At 31.5% G+C, this 21,721-nt stretch overlaps 1 protein-coding gene across 1 annotated transcript; it reads right to left on the bottom strand.

Annotated features, from left to right (window-relative positions):
* Window positions 1–11,363: 11,363 nt before the first annotated feature.
* On the bottom strand, window positions 11,364–11,598 carry LOC125833030 (uncharacterized). Its single transcript, XM_049512192.1, has one exon. It carries the CDS (start codon window positions 11,553–11,555, stop codon window positions 11,364–11,366), a length of 192 nt encoding a protein of 63 aa, XP_049368149.1. The 5' UTR covers window positions 11,556–11,598.
* Between the last annotated feature and the right edge of the window lie 10,123 nt (window positions 11,599–21,721).

Genomic DNA, 21,721 nt, shown 5'->3' with positions numbered 1-21,721 from the left:
AGCTATCTCTTTATTCATAACATCACATTTTGTCATCTTTGCTGCCAATTCCGCGTCTAGTGCCGCATTTGTTGTTCGTGCGATTGCGGTGGCAAACTCCACTTCTATTCTCCTTTCTCTGGTTTCTTGGATCTCTTGTTTGAGCCACTGTAATTTCATCCTCAAATCCTCCTCAGTTTGCTCTATGTCGATACCCTTCCCTTTTTCCATCTTAGCAGCAATTTTACCTTTCCTGAGATAATAGAGTAATGTTTTAGGATTTGGTAGTAGGCTTTTATTTCTGGTTGAGAAACTCAAGACTCAAGCAATTTTGGTCGGATTTGGTAGTGAATTGTATTTGGTATTGGAGAAATTTTTTGAAAATTTTCAAAGCAACATATCACATAAAAAGTTAAGTCACACAAATATCGCACCCTAAACATGCATGTGACCCTTTTTTGCCCAGGGTAGGCCTAGCGATTTGAATGATGTATTGCGATTTTTAAAATAAGTTGTTGCATCCCCCAAAATAAGATCCATAAACAATAGAGAGTTCTTTACAAAGTTAAGCAAAGGGATACATCTTTTAGGAAAGGGATAAAGTGCAAATACAAGAACATCAATCCCACGCAGGGGAGTAAGATAACTAAAATGCTAAAGGACCTGCTCCTCCTCTTGCTTTTTCCACTTCTTCACGAATGAGGAACTTGTTGGTTATCACATGTGGCTCAGCAAACACAGCTTTGGAAGACATCGACACGCCTTGGAGGGTGTTAAGATGATCATCCAAGTTCAAGTCCAAACGTATCAGGCAGGCTCTCGCGTCAGCTAACTCTTGCGTGGAAAAGGCTAATGCCCTTTGGCTTTCATATTCTCGATGCTGAAACTCTTGTTCTCTATGCAGGTATTCTTGCTCCCTACGTTGAAACTCTTGCTCTCTTCGGTCCCATTCCTGCTAAAAATGGTAGGCTTGGATTTGGAGCCTTACCTGGACATCTTCAATTTGTCGGCCCGTGCGTGGCGTCGGGTTAAGTGTACGACGCAGATCATCTTGCAACCATTTTTTGTATTCATCCACATACCCGACTTCATATCTATTTTCTGTCATGCTCTCTTTTAGGTTTACCCGTCCAGCCCATTCTTGACAAATATCCTTGGCGTAAGGTATCTTGTCGCACCCGTTGTAGTAAAAAATGTAGCGGCTAGTGTCTACTTTGAAATGTAGAATCTGTCTTCTACCGAATTACCGCACTACCCTGCTAGGATTGTAAGGTCGTACCCCTCTAATCCAAGGAAGGATTAGGAAAGGACACTTAGCCCCCTGAATAGCTATTTTTTCTGACATGAAATCTTGAAACATCCATTGTACGTTTCCATCTTTTATGTCGTGGAAAACTTTAGCCCATGCTTCTCTAGTACTGTGGATCTTGAACATGTTAATGCGCAAATGAAACTCGTAATGGTCAAGATGGCTTTCTTTTTGTGGTTCGGCCAATTTCTGTTTCTGAGTCTCGTATGTCTTCACTAGATGTTTAGACATCCACAACTGTAGCAAGATATTACAACCTTGAAAAAATGGAAACCCATTTTTGCATTGACCCAAAGATCGGTAGATGTCGGCCATAATTATCGGGGCTAGGTTGAAGTATTTCTTAACTTGTCCTTTCTTACCAACGCCCTCGAAGATGGCGTGTGTAACCATGACAACCCGAGTATTAATTTCATTCCCTTCGTCTTGAGGTAATACCATCGTCCCTAAGAGGCATACGACAAATGCTAGAGTTTGAGTTTGACTCCAACTACTGTGACTGTGAAACTTATTTGGAAAATTCTTATAATAACTCTCGTGACCCCATCGTTCATATAATTTCACAAATGTAATACTCAGGGTGTCTAGCCAGTCTGCATTTAGCAATAACAACATGTTTTTCAGTTCTGTGCTGGTTGGCTTATCTGGTAGCAAAATGTGATGATCTGGATGTTTTTTCCTTTTCTGGCACGTTCCGACGTTGTCTAGGCAATCTTTGATTTCTTCAACAGTTGGTGTCATTTCAACATCTCTGAAGCGAAACACCATTCTTTCATCGTCCTAAAATCGAGTGACCACCTCAATGAACTTAGGCTAGACTCTGAGATTCATTATCGACGGGAGGTGACCTAAGTGAATGGAAAGTTCTCTTTTCTGATATGCATTGAGATTGTACCACCATACACAGAGGAGGTTTGGTGTTTCGATGACCATTTTGAAACTCAAGTGTTGCTTAGTCATCTACAAAAACATACAAATAATTAGATACTCCCAAACCCAAGACACAACATTTTGTCAAATAACGCATACATCCTTCAAACACGTAAGTATGAGCGTCCGTTCGGGCCGTGGGCCCTTTGGACTCAAGGTGGTCTTTCTAATGGACCGACACGCCTTGAGTATTGGGTCATCTTAGGCCAATGCGCTAAATTTCAGGGATTTGGTCTTACTCTATCCTAGTATGACTAAGAGTGAGTTTTCTTTAAAGTGAATTGGTGACCCAAATGTACTACTTGAGTTGGGACAATTAACGACCGTTGACTATCCAGTAGCCAACTACATTTGTCAGGGTGCCCCGAGAACAATTTGGTTAACGAACGACTGTGGCCCGCATAATCGTCCTTTGAGTGGAAAAATAAAAAATAAGTGTCGTTTGACTGAAAATGTTATGCCATGAATGCAACAGTTTGTAGCAATTTAAGTATATTAAGCACAAATAAATAATTCAGCAATTAATAATAATTAGTCAAATAGTCAAATCTTATGGTTATAACTTAATTAACTCCTCAGCGGAGTCACCATTTCTGTTGTGTCGTAATTTTATTATATTCATAAAAATCACTTTTTGAAATGATCTAAGTATAAAACAATTTGAGAAATATTTAGAAAGAGTCGCCACTTAATTTTTTAAAGAAATTAAGAAAACTTATAATTTTCAAAGATTTAAACAGAAAAAATCATTTGAAAATACCAAAGAGAGTTCGGAGTTCAATTTACAGTTCGAGAAGGGTTTAACCATTCGAAGTATTCGCTAACATGCGGTTGACCTGCGACTTGACCAAAATATATTTGACTATTTTTAGAAAAATAATGATTTAACATAAAAATAATAACTTACAATAGATTTGATTAACTTTGAAAAAATAATTAAATAAATGACGCATTTTTATTTTTTTATTTTATTTATTATTATTATTTTTTTAGAGAAAGGAACCCAAAAATGAAACATTTGAATTAAATTGCAAGTGAATATAATTTTAACACAATTAGGTTAATTAGGATTTGCTTGACTCATTTTTCTTCTTCTTAAAATAATGATTTAAGCTCAATTGGTAAATTTAAGCATGAAAACCCATTTTTATTAATTGAAGAATATGAGTTTTGACTAACCTTTTTGAGAAAATGACTAAGTAAGAAGGGAACATTTTTTAGTTCATTTGAGAAAAAATATTTTAACTTAAAACCACTTAAAAATAAAATGTGATCAAGTGAATCGGCCTTAAAACATATCTTTTTAAGAACAAAGATTTAACTTAATTAAAATATAAAATTCGACCAATATTTTATTAACAAAATAAGTGAACACAACAAGTGAAATGTATTAAAATAAGCCAACACAAAGAAAATGACTCGTCTTTTTGGGGAATCTAATTAAGTTATTTAAAGTTAGAGTTAAATGAGATTAGTCAACACATAATCAAACACTTAGAATAGTAAACGAGATAATGAAATTGGGCCCCTTCTTGGGCCAATTTTGCTGTAATTTTAAGCCTTAATTCAATTCCCGTTTTGCATATATAAGCGTATATATTAGCTCTTTTCATGTATCTCTTGCTTCCGAACACCTGTATTTCGCCTCAGACCTGTATTTTCATACTTTTCGACCTGTATATGAGTGTATACCGATGTATATCAATGTATACAGGATGTATCTCAGCCTGCTTTCAGCTTTTGGAGACTTTTGTGTCTGCGTACTATTTTGTTGAAGCTTCCGAAACTCGAACAAAGATGAAGGCCGACTCAATAATGGATCTTAACTCAACGAAATGCGAGGATGGAGTCCCAAGTGGACTCGGATAAATTTACATACAAAAAAAAAAGAGGAAAACAAATTAGTATCACTCTAATTAATCAACTACGAATGTTTGATAATTTGACTTCCCAAATCAGTAACAACACTTCCAGGTGAATTGAAAATCACTAAAAGACAGCGGAAACAAGAATATACAGATTCAACGACATCAAAGCAAGCATACAAGAAGGAAAATAGCAAAGCGCTTTCAAACAGAGGAGTAGAGGAGCAATGATACTAAATACATAACACAAAATTAAATCAATATAAAGACTCAACCATAGTAATCGACTAAGAATAATGCATCATATCAGCATATCACTAACTCGGCACATGACAACGGACCAGCCACAGAACAAACATTTTCCGACATCGAAATATACCACATCAAAATAAATGAATATACGAGAATACTATGAAGGAGGAAACATTACCTTTTTTCCGGGAAGCAACTGAGACAACGTGCAGGGGGCAACTTTCCACGACTCTTCTACCATACTAGTGCGAACTCGAGCAGCCAAAAGAAAATGAATAAAAACGAAACGAAACAAATTTCTTTCCTCTTTTCCAAGGTCAACAATGAAAGACGTTGTGTAGCTTGTGACACCGCGAAAAGGGGAAAAAAGAGATGATTGGATATGAGGATGACTTGCTTATGGGCGGACACTGTTGCACCGAGATTTTCTTCTGGATTTCCGGGTTTGTCAAAATTTTCACGTGAAGAAGAACAAGACTAGCATGGGCAGTGGGGTCGGGGTACTGTTGGAATCGCTGGTTTGCAGCGTTTCTGGGCTTCAATTTCTAGGTTTCTTTGCTCTGCTGGAGAAGAAAACGAAGACACAAGGGTGGGGGTCAGGTCGTTTGGAGCGTTGTACGCTGCTGCTTGTATTATGTTTTGTTGGGTCTTGTTTGTGTGGAATTGGCTGAAAAACAATTGGGTTGGGTAATTTGTCATTGAGTTGGGCTGATTTGAGCTTCTGATTTCTGATAGTAAAAGACCCAAAACAGTCTAAAAATTAGAGATAAGGTATGGAATTGGCTAAAATTTGTAACTAGCCATGTGATAACAATCTAACCCAATAAGGTTCAAAACGTAGCCAAATTGAGTTGATTAGCGAATTCGGCCAAAATTTAAATAAGACAAGTTTATATAAATTAATCAATGAGCTTCTTAATCTTAACGAAATAAAATAATTAACTTAATTATAAACTAATCGATTTTCAATAAGCTAATTAATTCAAAATTAAAGCTATAATTCAAACTAAAACCAAATTAATAAAATATTTATTTTAACGAAGCAAAAATCTTTTGTTATGATTTTCAAACATTTATAAAATACACTAATCACTTATATAATTATATGAAATATATTTATTATTCAAATACTATAAAAATCGATTGAAATTATTTACACTAACCTTGAAACTATTTGAATTTGACATAGTTAATTATTTTAAATCGTTTGAATATTAAGAAGCTCAGAAATCAATTATTATCGGGGAGGGTCAAAATTGGGTGTCAACAATAGGCTCCTTCATTTAGTAACTTTTTCAAATCGATTTCAATTCTTAATGTGAATCTCCAACGATTCAGAATTTCTCACAATTAAGTAACTTTTTTTTTGTTTGTATTTTTTTGAGTTAATCTCATCATGGTTCCTCTTCAACCATTGTTGTTTTCAACCTCTTCTTCCTGCATCATCTTCGTTGTACCATAATATTCTAATGATGGGTGTGTATTTTCATTTTTTGTGAGATCAAATGAGTTTTTTTAGATCGGATTGTATTCTTGGTGTTTCTGGTGAAATTTTGTGTATTTTTTCATCACAAGATATTTCTATCAATATATTTAAGGGTATCAATTCACTATTGTACTTCTTGTATCAAAGTAATCAAATGTATTTATTTGTTGATATACTTCTGTATCAATGTATTCGACTTATACATTTATATCACGATATTCAAATATATCAGTTCATTTAGTATCTATTTCTTTGTTTTAAATTTCTGTCTTCCCCTCTTATTAGTTGCTTTAAATTTGTGATGTATCTTGTTTTAAATCTACTGCTTTTACACATAAAACCCTAAATTTTTGGTCTATTTTGTTGATATATTATGATTAATGTATCAAAGGTTAAAGTTCAAATTATATGATGGGATGTAATATTCATAACGATGTATCATAATCTAAAATAGTTGAACATATGATATTTAAATAATATTTAATGAATATATGATCTTACATTTTGTATCAGATTCAAATAAATGTCAGATTATATACAACATCATTTGGTATTGAGTATCAATTACTATTTGTTACAAATAAAACCCTAATTTTTGTTCATTTTTATATTTATGATCAATGTATCAAAGACTAAAGTTCAAATTATATGATGGGTGTAAACTACAAAACAATGTATCATAGTCGAAAATAGTTGAACACATGATACTTAAATATCATATTATGAATATATGATGTTACATTTTGGATACAAATCATGTGTACATGTATCTAGTTAAGAGTTCATGTATCTGACTTAAGATTAGATGTATCTATGAGAAAAAGTTTCAGATGCTAAAAAGGGAAGAATTTTGAAAAAAAAATCCGTTCTTTTTGGATTAATGATAAACAGATACCCTACCATCGCGATTTTTTCTAAATTTGTGCGTTTCAGTTACATTTCATAGTTAGATACACATAATTTTATGTATATGCTTATTATGTATCTGTAATACATGTTTTTGAATGTAATGTATGAAACTAATACTTGATACATCAAATTAATACTAGATATATATAAAAGAAACATGAAATTAAAATTAGATCATCTAAATAGATACATGAAATTAATACTAGATACATATAACAAATACATTAAATAAAGGAAAAAATTACTTATATACACACATTAACTTACCTTATTCTCCATTAGATAAACTACCTTATTAGACATACATCACTACTATATATACTAATATTATCTTTACTTTTAAACAATTACATATATTATCATTTTTAGTATTTTATACCATATATTAATATATTATTTGAAAATACTATTAGATATCCACATCCCTTAAAACTATTATTGATTAATTATTTGCTTAAATAACCCTTTCACTCCAAATCAACCACTATCTCTTAATTCTCCCCTCCCATGTTTATCACTCAATTATGTCTCCTCCTTTCTGATTCAAGAATTTCACCTTACAATTTCATTTCAACAATAGTTAATCTACTCTCTTCTTCTCAAGATATCATCACCACAAATTCTCCTGAACCCAAATATCATTTTGTTTTGTTCATTTATCACGAGTTCCAATCACAGTAACTGCTATAGAGAAAACTTTCAATTCATAGTGGGTCTTGATTGTTTGTCTCCGAAAGAAATGGATCTTAGTTTTGATTATGTTATGCCACAGTGCAAAAGGCAAAGGGAATATTGTAGAGAGTTTTTGTTTGCTGGTGTTCTTCTAAGACTTTCTTTGGTTACTGTGATATGGATGTGGTAGTAACAATATTACTTTGATATAGCCCTTGAAACATGTGTATCCAATAAGTAGTAATCTTAATTAAGATCTGAGTTGTATTTTTAGTAATAGGGTATCTGAACATGTATATGTATCCACTATATATTAAATTTTGAATACATGATTTTTAACAACACAGTGATATTAATGATATGACAGATACTCCACCGTCGTGATTTGTTCATAGATTCATGTGTTTCAACTACATTTCATATTTAGATACACATAATTAAATGTATATGCTTATTATGTATTCAAGATACATATTTTTGGATATAACGTATGAAATTTAGATACACATAATTAGATGTATATGGTTCTTCTTTTTGTATATTCCATAATTAAATATACATAATTAGATGTATATATTTACTATGTATTCGAGATACATGTTTTTGGATATAACATATGCAATTGATACTTGATACATCAAATTCATACTAGATACTTATAAAAGATACATGAAATTAATATATATATAGACATATCCCCAAAATTAATAAATTTACATGAAGAAAATATATTCTTCGAGGGAATATCCTTGATGTATTTTTTTATTGAATTTTCAATTCCTTGGATTATGAAATGGTCAATAGAAGTTAATAATACTTCAGAAGGATTTTCTTGTTTGTAGAGGACCTTTTATACAAAGTTCTGGAGTAAGTTACTTCAGAAGAACCCTGAAGGCCAAATGCATGGCCAAGAGATTATTGATTCAATCAATGTTAAAATCAGCAAGTATTATAATACTGCCACCTCAGAACCACAAGTAACAGAAGATTTGAGTCCATTCAAAAAAATCACAAGAAAACTTCAAATGAAGAAAGACTTATCTCCAAATCAAAAGCCATAACATTATATATGGAGGAAGTAAAAAAAGATTTAATGAGAAATCTTGACATAGATATAAAAGATGATATCTCTATGGTATCAGCAAGCCATACAAATGATGAAGATATATAGATATATAAAATTAATACTAGATACGTATAACAAATACATGAAATTAATGTTAGATACTTCTATGATACATATGAATGTACTTGTATGACACTCATGTATCTAAATGTTTAGTTTGTTGGATACATCATAAATTGATAATAGATACATCAAATTAATGAATTTATTATTTTAAGAGTAATAATTTGAAATTAATCAAATTACATTACCAAGATATACATGTTTTTATCTTGTATTAATAATATTAATGAATTTACTATTTCAAAGAATAATAAAATGAAATTAATTATCTATGTATTTTGAAAATCCTCAATTACTCCTCTAATTAAGGAAATAAGTTACAACCAATTAATTTAAATAAATAAATTTTGTATCTCAATTTTAAAATTCGACAGATACATGTATCTCATGGTTCAGACTCATGTATCCTAATCATAAAATATGGTAGAGGAAGTAATATTTGAAACTATTGGGAATCTTAATAATTAAGACCTAAACTAGTGGGATTTATGTGATTTGCCCTTCTCCATTTATCCCTACCTTTTAAAAATATTTCACAAATCCCTTATTTCTCCCAATTCTTAAAAAATTCGGATATATAAAATCCATCAGCCAAACCTATGCTTACCACTCCTCTTTTCACTCCACATTCTTAGTAGTTACAATTTTCAAATCAACTTGATTTTCAAAAAGATTCTCCCTCCAGTCAATCTATTTCAAACATCTCAATATGTAGGGATTGTCTTCTCCATTGTCGTCTTCCTAAAAAAAAACTGTTTAGTTTTGTTCTTGATACATATGGATCAGGCTCCTTCATTTAGTAACCTTTTTCAAATTGATTTCGATTCTTAATGTGTGTCTCCAACGATTCAAAATTTCTCACAATTAAGTAGCTTTTTTGTTTGTTTGTATTTTTTTTGAGTTAATCTCGTCATGGTTCCTCTTCGTCCATTGTTGTTTTCAACCTCTTCTTCCTGCATCATATTCGTTGTACCATAATATTCTAACGATGGGTGTGTATTTTCTTTTTTTGTGAGATCAAATGAGTTTTTTTTTAGATCGGGATGTATTTTTGGTGTTTCTCGTGAAGTTTTTGTGTCTTTTTTCATTACAAGATATTTGTATCAATATATTTAAGGGTATCAATTCACTATTGTACTTCTTGTATCAAAGTAATCAAATGTATTTATTTGTTGATATACTTTGTATCAATGTATTCGACTTATACATTTATATCAAGATATTCAAATATATCAGTTCATTTAGTATCTATTTCTTTGTTTTAAATTTTTGTCTTCCCCTCTTATTAGTTGCTTTAAATTTGTGATGTATCTTGTTTTAAATCTACCGCTTTTACACATAAAACCCTAAATTTTGGTCTATTTTATTGATATATTATGATTAATGTATCAAAGGTTAAAGTTCAAATTATATGATGGGATGTAATATTCATAACAATGTATCATAATCTAACATAGTTGAACATATGATACATAAATAACATTTAATGAATATATGATCTTACATTTTGTATCAGATTCAAATAAATGTCAGATTATATACAACAACATTTGGTATTGAGTATCAATTACTATTTGTTACAAATAAAACCCTAATTTTGGTCCATTTTTTGATATTTATGATCAATGTATCAAAGACTAAAGTTCAAAGTATATGATGGGTGTAAACTGCAAAACACTGTATCATAGTAGAAAATAGTTGAACACATGATACTTAAATATCATATTATGAATATATGATGTTACATTTTGTATCAAATTCAAATATTTGTCAGATTGTATACAATATCATTTGGTATTGAGTATCAATTACTATTTGTTATCATTAAATATCAACCAAGGCATAAGTGTCAATTCACAACACCAACTCAAGACGATTTAGTTAATGTTGAATAGAGATTATCTATGAGTTCTTAGACACTTTTTTTTTATAGTGTAATTGTTTTTGAGATACATTAACTCTAGTTTTAGAGTTTTTTTTTATTGTTTTAAGATACTCGTACTCAAGGTTTAGAGTGTTTCTCTAAAAAGTTATTTATTTTGAATTTAACTTTCATTATTGTTAGTTGTTATTTACAGTATGGTTTGTCCTACACATTTGTCTTATATAAACAGATACAAAATTTGAATAAAATTAAGTATCAGATTCATAAATGCATAAACACACAATATTATTTCTTCTCATTAGTTTTAGTTAGCTACCGATACATTTTAACACCTAATGATAACTAACTCCAGATAGTTTGTATATTGATACATACCTTCATATATTGATAAAGAAATTCATATATTGATACACAAAAAATCATATGTATCTAATACGTTATAGTAACAACACACTGACTCACATATATAAAAATCCAATACATACACATCAAACTAGAATTGAATCAAGTTGAAATCTATCATGATTTATATATGCATATACAAATTCAAAAATCAAAAAAATAAATTCACATGTATCTGATACTTTATATTAACAGTACACATTGGAACCTCATAGGTTTTTGCTAATGCTTGCACGAAGCCTTCATACTCCATCCACATCGTCAGATTAAAAGTAGCTACATGTTTAACAGTGCAAGCATAATCGTGCTATTGACGGCAGAGTATTGAGACAAATCCAAACTTAAGTATAGTGAAGATATGCATGACCATCATTATATGATTTTTATGGAAATTAGAAATAGAAGCAGAAGTTTTGAAACATTCAAAAAGACAGCAAAAACAAATTATTGAATTGAATACAACTAGGTTTGCAATTCTTGGCAGCTTAGGCAAGAGACTCTCGCTCTTTATTTTCTCTGATTAGCTCTGCTCTCATTCTTCTGATTTTTGCCTCATTCTCCATTCTCTCTTGCTTCTCATCTTGATGAAGAGCGATCCAAACATAGATTTTGTCCATGATTTGCCAGAAAGCGAAGGCTCCTACAGACATAGCAAAGAACGTCGCAACTTTCACCATCTTCGCTAAGGTTTTGAGTCCTCTCAGCTCAGGGTACTACTACAATCTTGCCGCTTCAGATTCATAAATGAGATAGATTGTCGACAATTCCATTTGTAATATTCATAAATCACCTCGCTCACCCAACCTCAATAAAATTGATATATTCATCTATTTTTTCGAGTTATTTGAATTTAGAACTTTTTCGGCAATAATGGTTCCTCGATGGAGAAGTTATGAAACAGGAGAGACAGATGCATTCAAGCAATTTGTGAGTTTCTTCTTTTTATTTTATTTTTCCTCCTCAGTTTTTTGCTTTTTGTGATTTTCTTCTTAAGGTGTGTTTGGTATGAAGGAAAACATTTTCCTTCCAATTTTCTCACGTTTGGTTGGGTTAAATGTTTTGGAAAATGTTTTCCAAATCAACTCATTTTCCTCAAATTTAAGGAAAATGACTTCCCTTCAAAACTTAAGGAAAACATTTTTCAAAACTTTCTTCCAACTTCAAACTACAATTACTTTTTTGTTGAAAAAATCAATTTATTTTGTCCCTACCCTCAAACCAGTCCCCCCCCCCCCCAAAAAAAAAATAATAATTTAAAGCTTGTTTTTAAATTCAATTTTTTTACTCACCCTCACCCCTACCCCTACCCCCACCCCCTCCCAAAAAAATATTAAAAATTATTTTTAAAAGATATTTCTAATTTCAATTTTTTATTTTTTACCCTCACCACTACCCTCGCCACCCCCCCCCCATCAATTTTTTTTATTGTTTTTAAAAAATATTTTCAACTTCAATTTTTTATTTTTTCATCCCGATCCTCGATCACCCACGCCCCCTCCCCGGTCTGCCCCCCCCCCCCCAAAAAAAAAATTGAGTTTGTTTTTAAAAAATATTTTTAACTTCAAAATTTTATTTTTTCACCTCTACACTCGATTCCCCCCCCCCTCCCAACCCACCCATCCCATACTCGCCACCCCTACCCCAAAAATAATAATTTAAGTTTGTTTTTAAAAAATATTTTCAATTTCAAAATTTCATCCTACCTTGACCCCCCTCACGCACCTCCTACCCAGCCCCCCACCCACCCCACCCCACCCCTACCAGCCCCCCCCCCCCCCCCCAAAAAAAATTGTAAGTTTGTTTTTAAAAAATATTTTCAACTTCAAAATTTCATTTTTTCACCCTACTCTTGACCCCCCCACCCACCTCCTACCCAGCCCCCCTACCAGCCCTCCACCCCCAAAAAGAAAATTAAATTTGTTTTTAAAAATATTTTCAATTTCAAAATTTCATTTTTATACCCCTACTCTCGACCCCCCACCCACCCACCCCCTACCAGCCCCCCCCCCCCCCCCCCCAAAAAAAATAATAATTTAAGTTTGTTTTTAAAAAATATTTTCAATTTCAAAATTTCATTTTTTCACCCCTACCCTCGACCCCCACCCACCCACCCCCTACCAGCCCCCTCCCCACCGCCACCACCCCAAAAATAATTTTAAGTTTGTTTTTCAAAATTTCATTTTTTTCACCCCTACCTTGCCCCCCTGCGCCACCCACCCCCTACCAGCACCCCCCCCCCCACCACCCCACCCACCCCCTACCAGAACCCCCCTCCACCACCCCCAAAAATAATAATTTAAGTTTGTTTTTAAAATATATTTTCAATTTCAAAAATTATTTTCTACCCTAGTAAAAATAAAAGATATTTCTCAAAAAAAAAATCATTCATAAATCAAACACTAAAAATCATTTCCGGAAAATATTTTCTACTCACCAACCAAACATAAGAAAATAAGTCAAAAATCAACTTGTTTTCCAGGAAAACATTTTCCTTCGTACCAAACACACCCTTAATTATAATGTTTATGATGTGTGTGCAAGGTTAGGAAATTTTTTTGTATCAGATGATTGTCGCAGTACTCAACGCTATATGAGTTGAAGTGACGATGAAGAAATAAAGGTTTAAAAGATCCATCCATCACTATGGCCAGCTGGGGCAGAACGTTTCCTTGTGAGCAATTTGATTTATCTTAGCAGTTAAGTCCCAATTTGAGTCAAGTTTGACATCTCATATTTCGATTGAAGACCACGATCCACAATATGTCTAACTGCATATATTTCACAGTTTATAGCCTTAATCTGCAAAAGATATATAGATTAAACTTGATTTTGGACTTCAGAAGAAGTCGATTATCATTAGGTTTAGGATGTGTTTAAATTTATCATTAATCTTGTGGCTACAAAACCATTATATTTGCTGTCATTACTTTCTCCACATTTTTAATTGCTAAAAGGAAGAGACAACCTCTAATGTAAGAATCAAAATTAAAGAAAAGCATAACCAAGTTGAATATAATTCATTTGAAGAACAAAAACGTATTTTAAATATTTAAATCTATAAATAATAATAAAATTAAGAGTAAAAAAGTGATTTGACATTTCTCTTTTCACCAAGAAATATAATTATTTTTTCTCCTTTCATTTTCTTTATTTATTTCCTCATTTATGTGTGTGTTAGTATATTATAAAAACTAAAAACACCCACTTCTTTAACTCTATTAAATATACAATAGTAAGAAACTCAACGGCTATTTCTTTAAAGTAAAATTTAATGGTCTTTATTTTCATTACCCCAACAATTATTAACGTAACTTCTAAAGTAATTAATGGTTATATTCATGACATTATTTGGTATATTGTATTGTAATCCTATAAATAGAGATATTGTAAAACTTTGTTGAAATGAGCATATTAGCTTTTAAATTATTGTGTTTCCGATGCTTATTATATACATCATTTAGTTTGACTCGGAGAAAAATATTAAGGCTATTAAATAGTGATCGACTTGTGAGAGTGAATGTCAATTAGAGCTCAAAAAATTGTATATTGATTTTATATTTTATTCTATCAATTAATAATTAAGATTGTAAAAAAATGACATTGCATTATACATATAATTATTAATATCTTATAGTCTTTTATAGCCGCGCTAAGCGCGCTAACAAATATGTGCACTTTAGTTTACTTGCAAATAAAAAAAATTATGCATATTTTCTGTTAAACCGTAGATTAAAGTTTATATTAATTATATTGTAAATAGTGTCACTTCCTTGGGGAAACAAATTTTTTAAGTTAAATATAAGAATTAATTTGAATTATACAAGAACTTGAAATAGGCAATGCCTCTAAGCATTTGTAACAAATATAAATATTTATACAACTTTCTCAAAATTATAAAATGTACTACAGTAGAAATTTAAGATATAATTTTTTTTAATTAAACAACAAAAGAATGTCACTACACCAAAACACAAATAATGATGCTAAAAAATTAAGGGAATTTCTCTTTTGTTTCTTTGGATGAACTTTATTTCCTAACAATCAAGGCTTAGGTAACGAAAGGTTAAACAAAATCAAATAAAATTAAAATCTAATTTATTTGGGTTTGAAGAAGAAATTCTAATTTATTTGGGTTTGAAGAAGAAAATCTAATGAGATATTTATTAACCGCGCAAAGCGTGGTCAAATTTACTAGTATTTACATATAATACAATATCGATGAGAATATTATAAATAGGTTTTAAAAAATAAAAACTCATAGTATACAATTGTAATAATATATCTTAATTGATCAAACTTTATTCTGTTGACTTCTATAATATAATAGTTGAAATTATAATATGAAAGTTAGATCTTTTTTCTATTCAAATTGTCTTGAACTATTCCCCGTATATTGTATAAGAAAATCATTGATCAAATCCTATCTTCAATAAAAAGATACTAATTTTTTAAAAGAAAATAATCAAAAACCATAAGCGCCTAATCTTTTTGAAACAGTACTTCTCCCGACTCATGTTTTACTTTTTTGGTCCATCATTAATTACTCTAGTATCTAACCTATCACAATTCACAGAAGTGAGAAGACTTATTTTAAATTTTTATTAGATTTGTCCCATAGATATGTGAAAAAACTAATGAGTTTAATAATAAATGAGTTTTTATTTTTTAGAATTATCATGCCTAAAAATGCAGATGATTCTTTATAAAATTGATTCAAAAAATAATACAGTTAAAATTTAAAAAAAAGTCTCAAAAAGTATTTACCAAGCAAGTTACAATATATATATATATATATATTGTACGTAAAATAATATATATAAATCTTTGAATTTATAAGTAAATTTTATTTAAATATTCAAATTATTTTAATTGAGCAATTTATATTAAGCACTTCTGATTCGAATTTGCATGTGTTTCAAGCGTTTATAACTTGAACAAATTGTTCATTTAATTTTTTATTTTTTTTTAGTTATACGCATAAAAATATACATATTTACATGATTAATTTATGAGACTTGAATTCGGCGCGAATTATTAGTTTTATTTCTGAATTATTGACAGTCTTAAAAATACTTTCGATCTTGCAACATGGTGAAATACACCTCTAACTTCTCACCAAGTTTAGGAGTTATTTTCAACACTTCTTTCGACTTTTTATTAAGAATCGCATGCTCCCTTGATATATGTCATGTGAACAGATCGGAGATATATCTAACTTTAGTTAATCAAATAGAAAGGTATGTTTAAGACTGTCAATAGTGTAAGGACGAAACTAATAATTTGCGTCAAATTCAAGAATGTTCCATATATATAAGAAAGGGGAATAAGCACACAGCTGGCCGTCAACATGTCAGCTTCACTGTGTGCTTATTCTCATATTGAGCTACTTGGCTTACTGGTAGGGGAGGCAATGGGGCGGAGGGATGCAGATGCTATGCGGGGTGGGGCGGGACAAGTTTAAGGTTGTACGGGGCGGGTGGGATAAGGAGCGGATTGAAGCGAATTTTTTTAAAATTAATGCGGGGTGGGTTGCAGGTGTATGTGATTTAATGTTGGTTCAAAGTTCATTTTAACTTTTTTACATGTTATAAGAGTGATAAAACATTATGTATGAAGATAATTTCTTCAAAGGTACTAAAATGATCAAGATAGTAAATGAAAATGGTTCAATAAAAAATATAATACAATTTCTTACATGTTTCATAATTGACCTCTAGAAATATTTTCAAGTCACTATCCTATCAAATTAATACCACTTGATGAAAAATTAATTTATTTGTATGAATTTTATTTTTATTATCAAACTTAACTAGAAAAAGAAAATATTATAAAAATCATGCGGGGCAGGTTCATGCAGAGCGGGTCTATGCGGGGCGGGTTCATGCAGACCGGGTCTATGCAGGGCGGGTGGGACGGGTTGAAAATGAAAAATATTGTTAGTAGGGAGGGGCTGCTAGCGGGGCGGGACGGGACGAGACGGGGAGGATAAAAAATTTGCAGGTTAAGCTCAACCCTCCCCACCCCCACCCCACACCGCCCCATTGTCATCCCTAGTTACTGGTTTAAGCCAGCTATTTTAAGTACAAGGTTTGGGGTTCGAACCTAAGCAACATTTCTATTAATTTGGAGCTTTTAACATTTCGTATTACGTAAATATATTCCGTATTCATATTTTAATTATACCATCTTTTATTTTACATAAAAAAGTTGTTACTTTTTAAATTTCATCTACATAAATGATTTTTAACTATAAAAAAACATATCGAATAAATACTACTTAATTAAGTGTAGCAGATATGTAACAACTTGGTCCCGTCGTTATAGAAATGCCAACAGGGAAAAATTTTGGGCTGGAAAACTTTTTCGTAGTAACTTGAGATTTTTCAACCTAGTTCAGATTTGGACGAAATCAGAGTCGGTGAGGTCTAGGGAAATCTGGTAGCAATTGGGTGATCTAATTATGAATTCGATCATATGAGTAGATAGCTAAGACGTTAAGGAACCCGTACAACTTTATGGAATTGAATTCGGGCGAGTAGAACTCCCGAAATTGATCTTAGCGTGAGCGGGTGGTTTCTGAGTGTCGTTGGTTGAAGGTGTGTTGTGAAATGGGAGTTTGGAATTCTTAAATCGACTCAAAGATTCCGTGCAAGCCACTGAGGCAGGATTTCTGCCGCCAGGACGGGGGTGCTGTAACGGGGTGAGTGCCACCATGGCGGGGCAGACGCGACATAAAGTCGAAAATAAATCCCAAAAATATTTTATTCTGCAATTTTCAAACTTCAGAGCTAAGGAACGAACCCAGGGGTTTTCTTGACAGTTTTTCACCATTCTTGAGGCTAAAGGTAAGAATTTAACTCCAGAATCCATTTTTCTATCCGTAAAACATAATCTAATGGGTAATTATCGATGGGGGAGGATTTTGATTTGGAATTTATGGTGAAGAAAGCCCTAATCTGGGTATGGGGATCATGGGTATGATCTAAGGTTGATAGAATTGTTAGTAATTCGGGTAATTAGTTATTGTTTATTGATTCCCGTGTTAAATTAATTGTTTGTAGACCAAAAACAAGCGGAACGAATTCGAAAAGGGAAAAATCAAGTTTCTTAGGGGATTCAAACTTGTTTCGAGGTAGGTGATGGTTGTGATTCCATATTGTATGATGTATGTTTGTTCTTGCTTCATTATAATACGTGTATGTATGTGAATGTTGCATTGTTGATCACACTTGTTGTAAATAAGGATAGATGAATGATGAATGCCATGAATCATGACTTGATTGTATGATTATGAAAATGTACTTGTGATTGTGATTGTGGCTTGTTGAATGGGTCGGGTGTTGCGTTCCGATGCACTAACTTGGATCGGTTGCCACGTTCCGGCATAAATATGGGATCGGTTGCCACGTTCTGGCATAAACATTGGATTAGGTACCATGTTCCGGTATGCTAACTATTTGGGTTTGGGTTCCATGAGAGGACCAATGAGTTGACATAACTGTGTATCTTAAGAAATGTGAAATTGTACGTTGTTCGTAAATGATGATGATATTGTATATGTTCGGTGGATGCATGTTATTGTCACACCCCTATTTTTTCCCAAACGAAATGTTTGAAAAATAGAGTTTCTCCAATTAAAGTGACGTTTCGAAAAGGGATTATTTTATTTCAGAGTCGTCACTTGGAATTGAGTTTTGGTATTCCAAGTCACCTAATTTTTACCCCTAATCAAAAGGAAGTTGACTCTAATTTTTAATGGTCTGCGAACTAGAAATCTGGATAAGAAATTCTATTGACCAAGGGGAAGGTATAAGGCACCCCTCGAGTCCCGTGGTTCTAGCATGGTCGCTTCATTGACTTATATATTGACTTGACTTACTCTTGGATATAGTACTTATTAGCTATACATTTACTTATATTCCACCCTCTTTGATTTATTGTAACTGTCTTATTTAGATTATTAGAATTCGAGAAATTTTAGTATTGTCGTTTTAGTGGGAGTAGATATTTGAATTATAATAGGAGGTAAACTCGTATGGGATTTAGGATTAATTTTAGAGAAAGAATATGTTAAAGAGGTTAAGACCAATTTCTTGGAATATTTTTTTATTTTATTCTAATTTTTTTGCACGTTATTTTTGTAGTTTATATTTTATTTTTTATTTTTTATTTTTTATTTTTTATTTTTCAACATTCTGTTTCTTCTTCTTCTTACCTTTCAATTTTTATTTATTTATTTTTTTGTTTTTGTCTAACAAAATGTTTCTCTTTCTTTTTTTCATTTAAATAATTTTTGGTTAAGTTTTGTTTTCCCCTTTTTTTTATTTTACCTATTCTTTATTTTTTACTATTAGTACTTTTTATTCACTTTCATCTTTTGTTTCTTCTGTTTCTGCCTTTTTTATAATAAATGTTTATTTATTTTATTTTTATTTTTTTTACTCTTTTTTTTTATGATCTGTTCCTCTTCTTTTTTTTTTAATTATTATCTTTATTTTTCTATTTTGCACTATTTTCTTTTATTACTATATTTTTTCTCTGCTCACATTTTCTTTTTTATTCTATATATTATTATTTTTTAATTTTCTCTTGTTAAAAAAAATAATCTAATTGAGAGAAAATTAATATACATAGTGATATAATAATATATTCCTTCACAAAGATGATAGTATGAAATTACTAATAACCATCTCACGTTGATGAATTAATGACTCATTCAAATGAACTAATGCTCATCTCCTCCATTTTTAATATTTAGGATACGATAAAAAATATTCTAATAATTAATTGTCTCCGTAAGTATGACAATATTATTTATTTATTGAAATTCAGAAACTTCAAACGATGACTAATACAGAACCTCTAACCAATTTAATGTAATTAAACTAAAGTCATAAATGAAGTTGTCAATTTGTACAATCAAATAAATGTACATAAACATGTTGGAATAAAACTAAGAGTAAACAACAACCATCTTTGGATCAAATTAATTAATTAAATTAGAGTCAGGTGTAAAAATATTTCAATGAGCAAATTTGAACAATAACAATTCATGCAACCAAAAATAAGAAATGCGTCATAAAATAGTGGCATATAACAATACATGTAATTTTAAGGATTTCATAACATCATAATCAAATTTCGAACAATCATTTCATTGAACTATATAAGAAATTAGAATTACCTTTTCGTAAAACTTAATTCTTACAAAAGAAACCGCTACAATCTACTGATTTCCAAAGTTAATTATAATTAATTAACTTTAAGGAGCCACAAACTTGAATCCACGAACAAAAATCTTTCTGACTTAATTCACAAAATAAAACTCGCTTTTCTTCTCTTTGCTTTTGCTCTTATTTTTTTTGTGTGTGCACTGCTATTCCGTATCCCCTATGATTATGATGGTGGTATATATATAGGATACGTTTCTCTTTCTCAGATACGTGGGGGTGTGGGTCTCTTTTTGGGTTTTTTATTTATTTATTTTTTAGTCGTGTATGTATAGGGCTGTCTGTTAGTTGCTGATAGTTTTGTGGGGATGTAGTAGTATAGGGGAGAGTATATGGGAGTGATGGGGTATGGGAAGTTAGATTATTTAGGTTATTTTTACTTTACTTTTAGTTTTATTTTACTTTTTAAGCGAATAATAATTAACTATATAAAAAGCTAATTAGAAAAAGTCAAATAGCTAGTAAAAAAAAATTTAAATAAATACTAGCTTATTTATAAAAACTTAATTTTAAAATAATATAGATTTTTTTTGTAATATTTCATTCCTTTTAAAACAATTGAAAATAAAACTTACCTTAAAAAGTGATTCTATTTTTGTTGTTTTCAAATCTTTTAAAAATAAACTTAACAAAATAAGACAAAGGTCAAATATTTAATTTATATTTATAAAAATATTTCGGCTCTAAAAATGGTAGGTCTACAGTATGCCCCTCTTTGACTGGAAACACGAAGAGTTTTCAGACAAAGAAGTAGACAACATGACAAGTTTTGACCAAACTCTTATTTGAATAATTAAAAAAAATGCGATCGAGTCCTAGTTTTGGACAGCCTACATATCTCGGGTTATAAGGGAATCAGGTCACATGTAGTTCAAGAAGATGAGATCATGAGTTAGAAGTTGAGTGAGGTTCCATCGAGGCTTCAGTTCGCGGCTCCTATTATTACACCAACATGAAAAACAAAGAATTAAAAGAAGATACAAATATCATATTCTAGCTATGTAGCTTCTCTTGATTCTTGACTTAGGTCCTCATGTTTCTCAAGTTGTGAGATATTGATATTCCTCTCGAGTGAGTTCGAAGGTAAATGCCTCTCTCTAGGTAGGCTCCTTCTACTTGGACTTGGATATCGACCTTGTTCTTAAGATGAGCTCTTGCCACTTCAATTGAACATGAGCCTGAGAGTTGACTCCCCTCTAGATAAGATCCTGAACTTGAAATATGGATTGCCCTTATTCTACAAGTGGATTCCTGAAATTAAAACAAACAAAAGTAATAACACAAAGGGCTTATGCATGTAAAAACCAACTTCATTCTTCATGGTGAACCAGTTAAATTAAATTGTGTTAGTCTAGTCCCTTTATCCAGGAGGATCTTGCTAGTCCCATTATCCAAGAGGGTCCTGCTAGTCCCATTATCCAGGAGGGTCCTGAATACTACGTCCAATTATTCAAGAGGGTCCTTGCAATACTACGTCCAATTATTCAGGAGGGTCCTTGCTATACTACGTCCCATTATTCATGAGGGTCTTTGCTATACTACGTCTCATTATTCATGAGGGTCCTTGCTATACCACGTCCCATTATTCATGAGGGTCCTTGCTATACTACGTC

This window comes from Solanum verrucosum, unplaced genomic scaffold, assembly GCF_900185275.1.
Source record: "Solanum verrucosum unplaced genomic scaffold, falcon-dt-bn FXZP01000070.1, whole genome shotgun sequence".
NCBI classification, from domain to species: Eukaryota; Viridiplantae; Streptophyta; class Magnoliopsida; order Solanales; family Solanaceae; genus Solanum; species Solanum verrucosum.
Note: the sequence above shows the minus strand (reverse complement) of the source record. Positions and strands in the feature narration are given on the sequence as shown.

Excerpts from the sequence above, each read along its gene's own strand:
- LOC125833030 (XM_049512192.1), bottom strand. The coding sequence starts at position 11,555 with ATGGTGAAAGTTGCGACGTTCTTTGCTATGTCTGTAGGAGCCTTCGCT.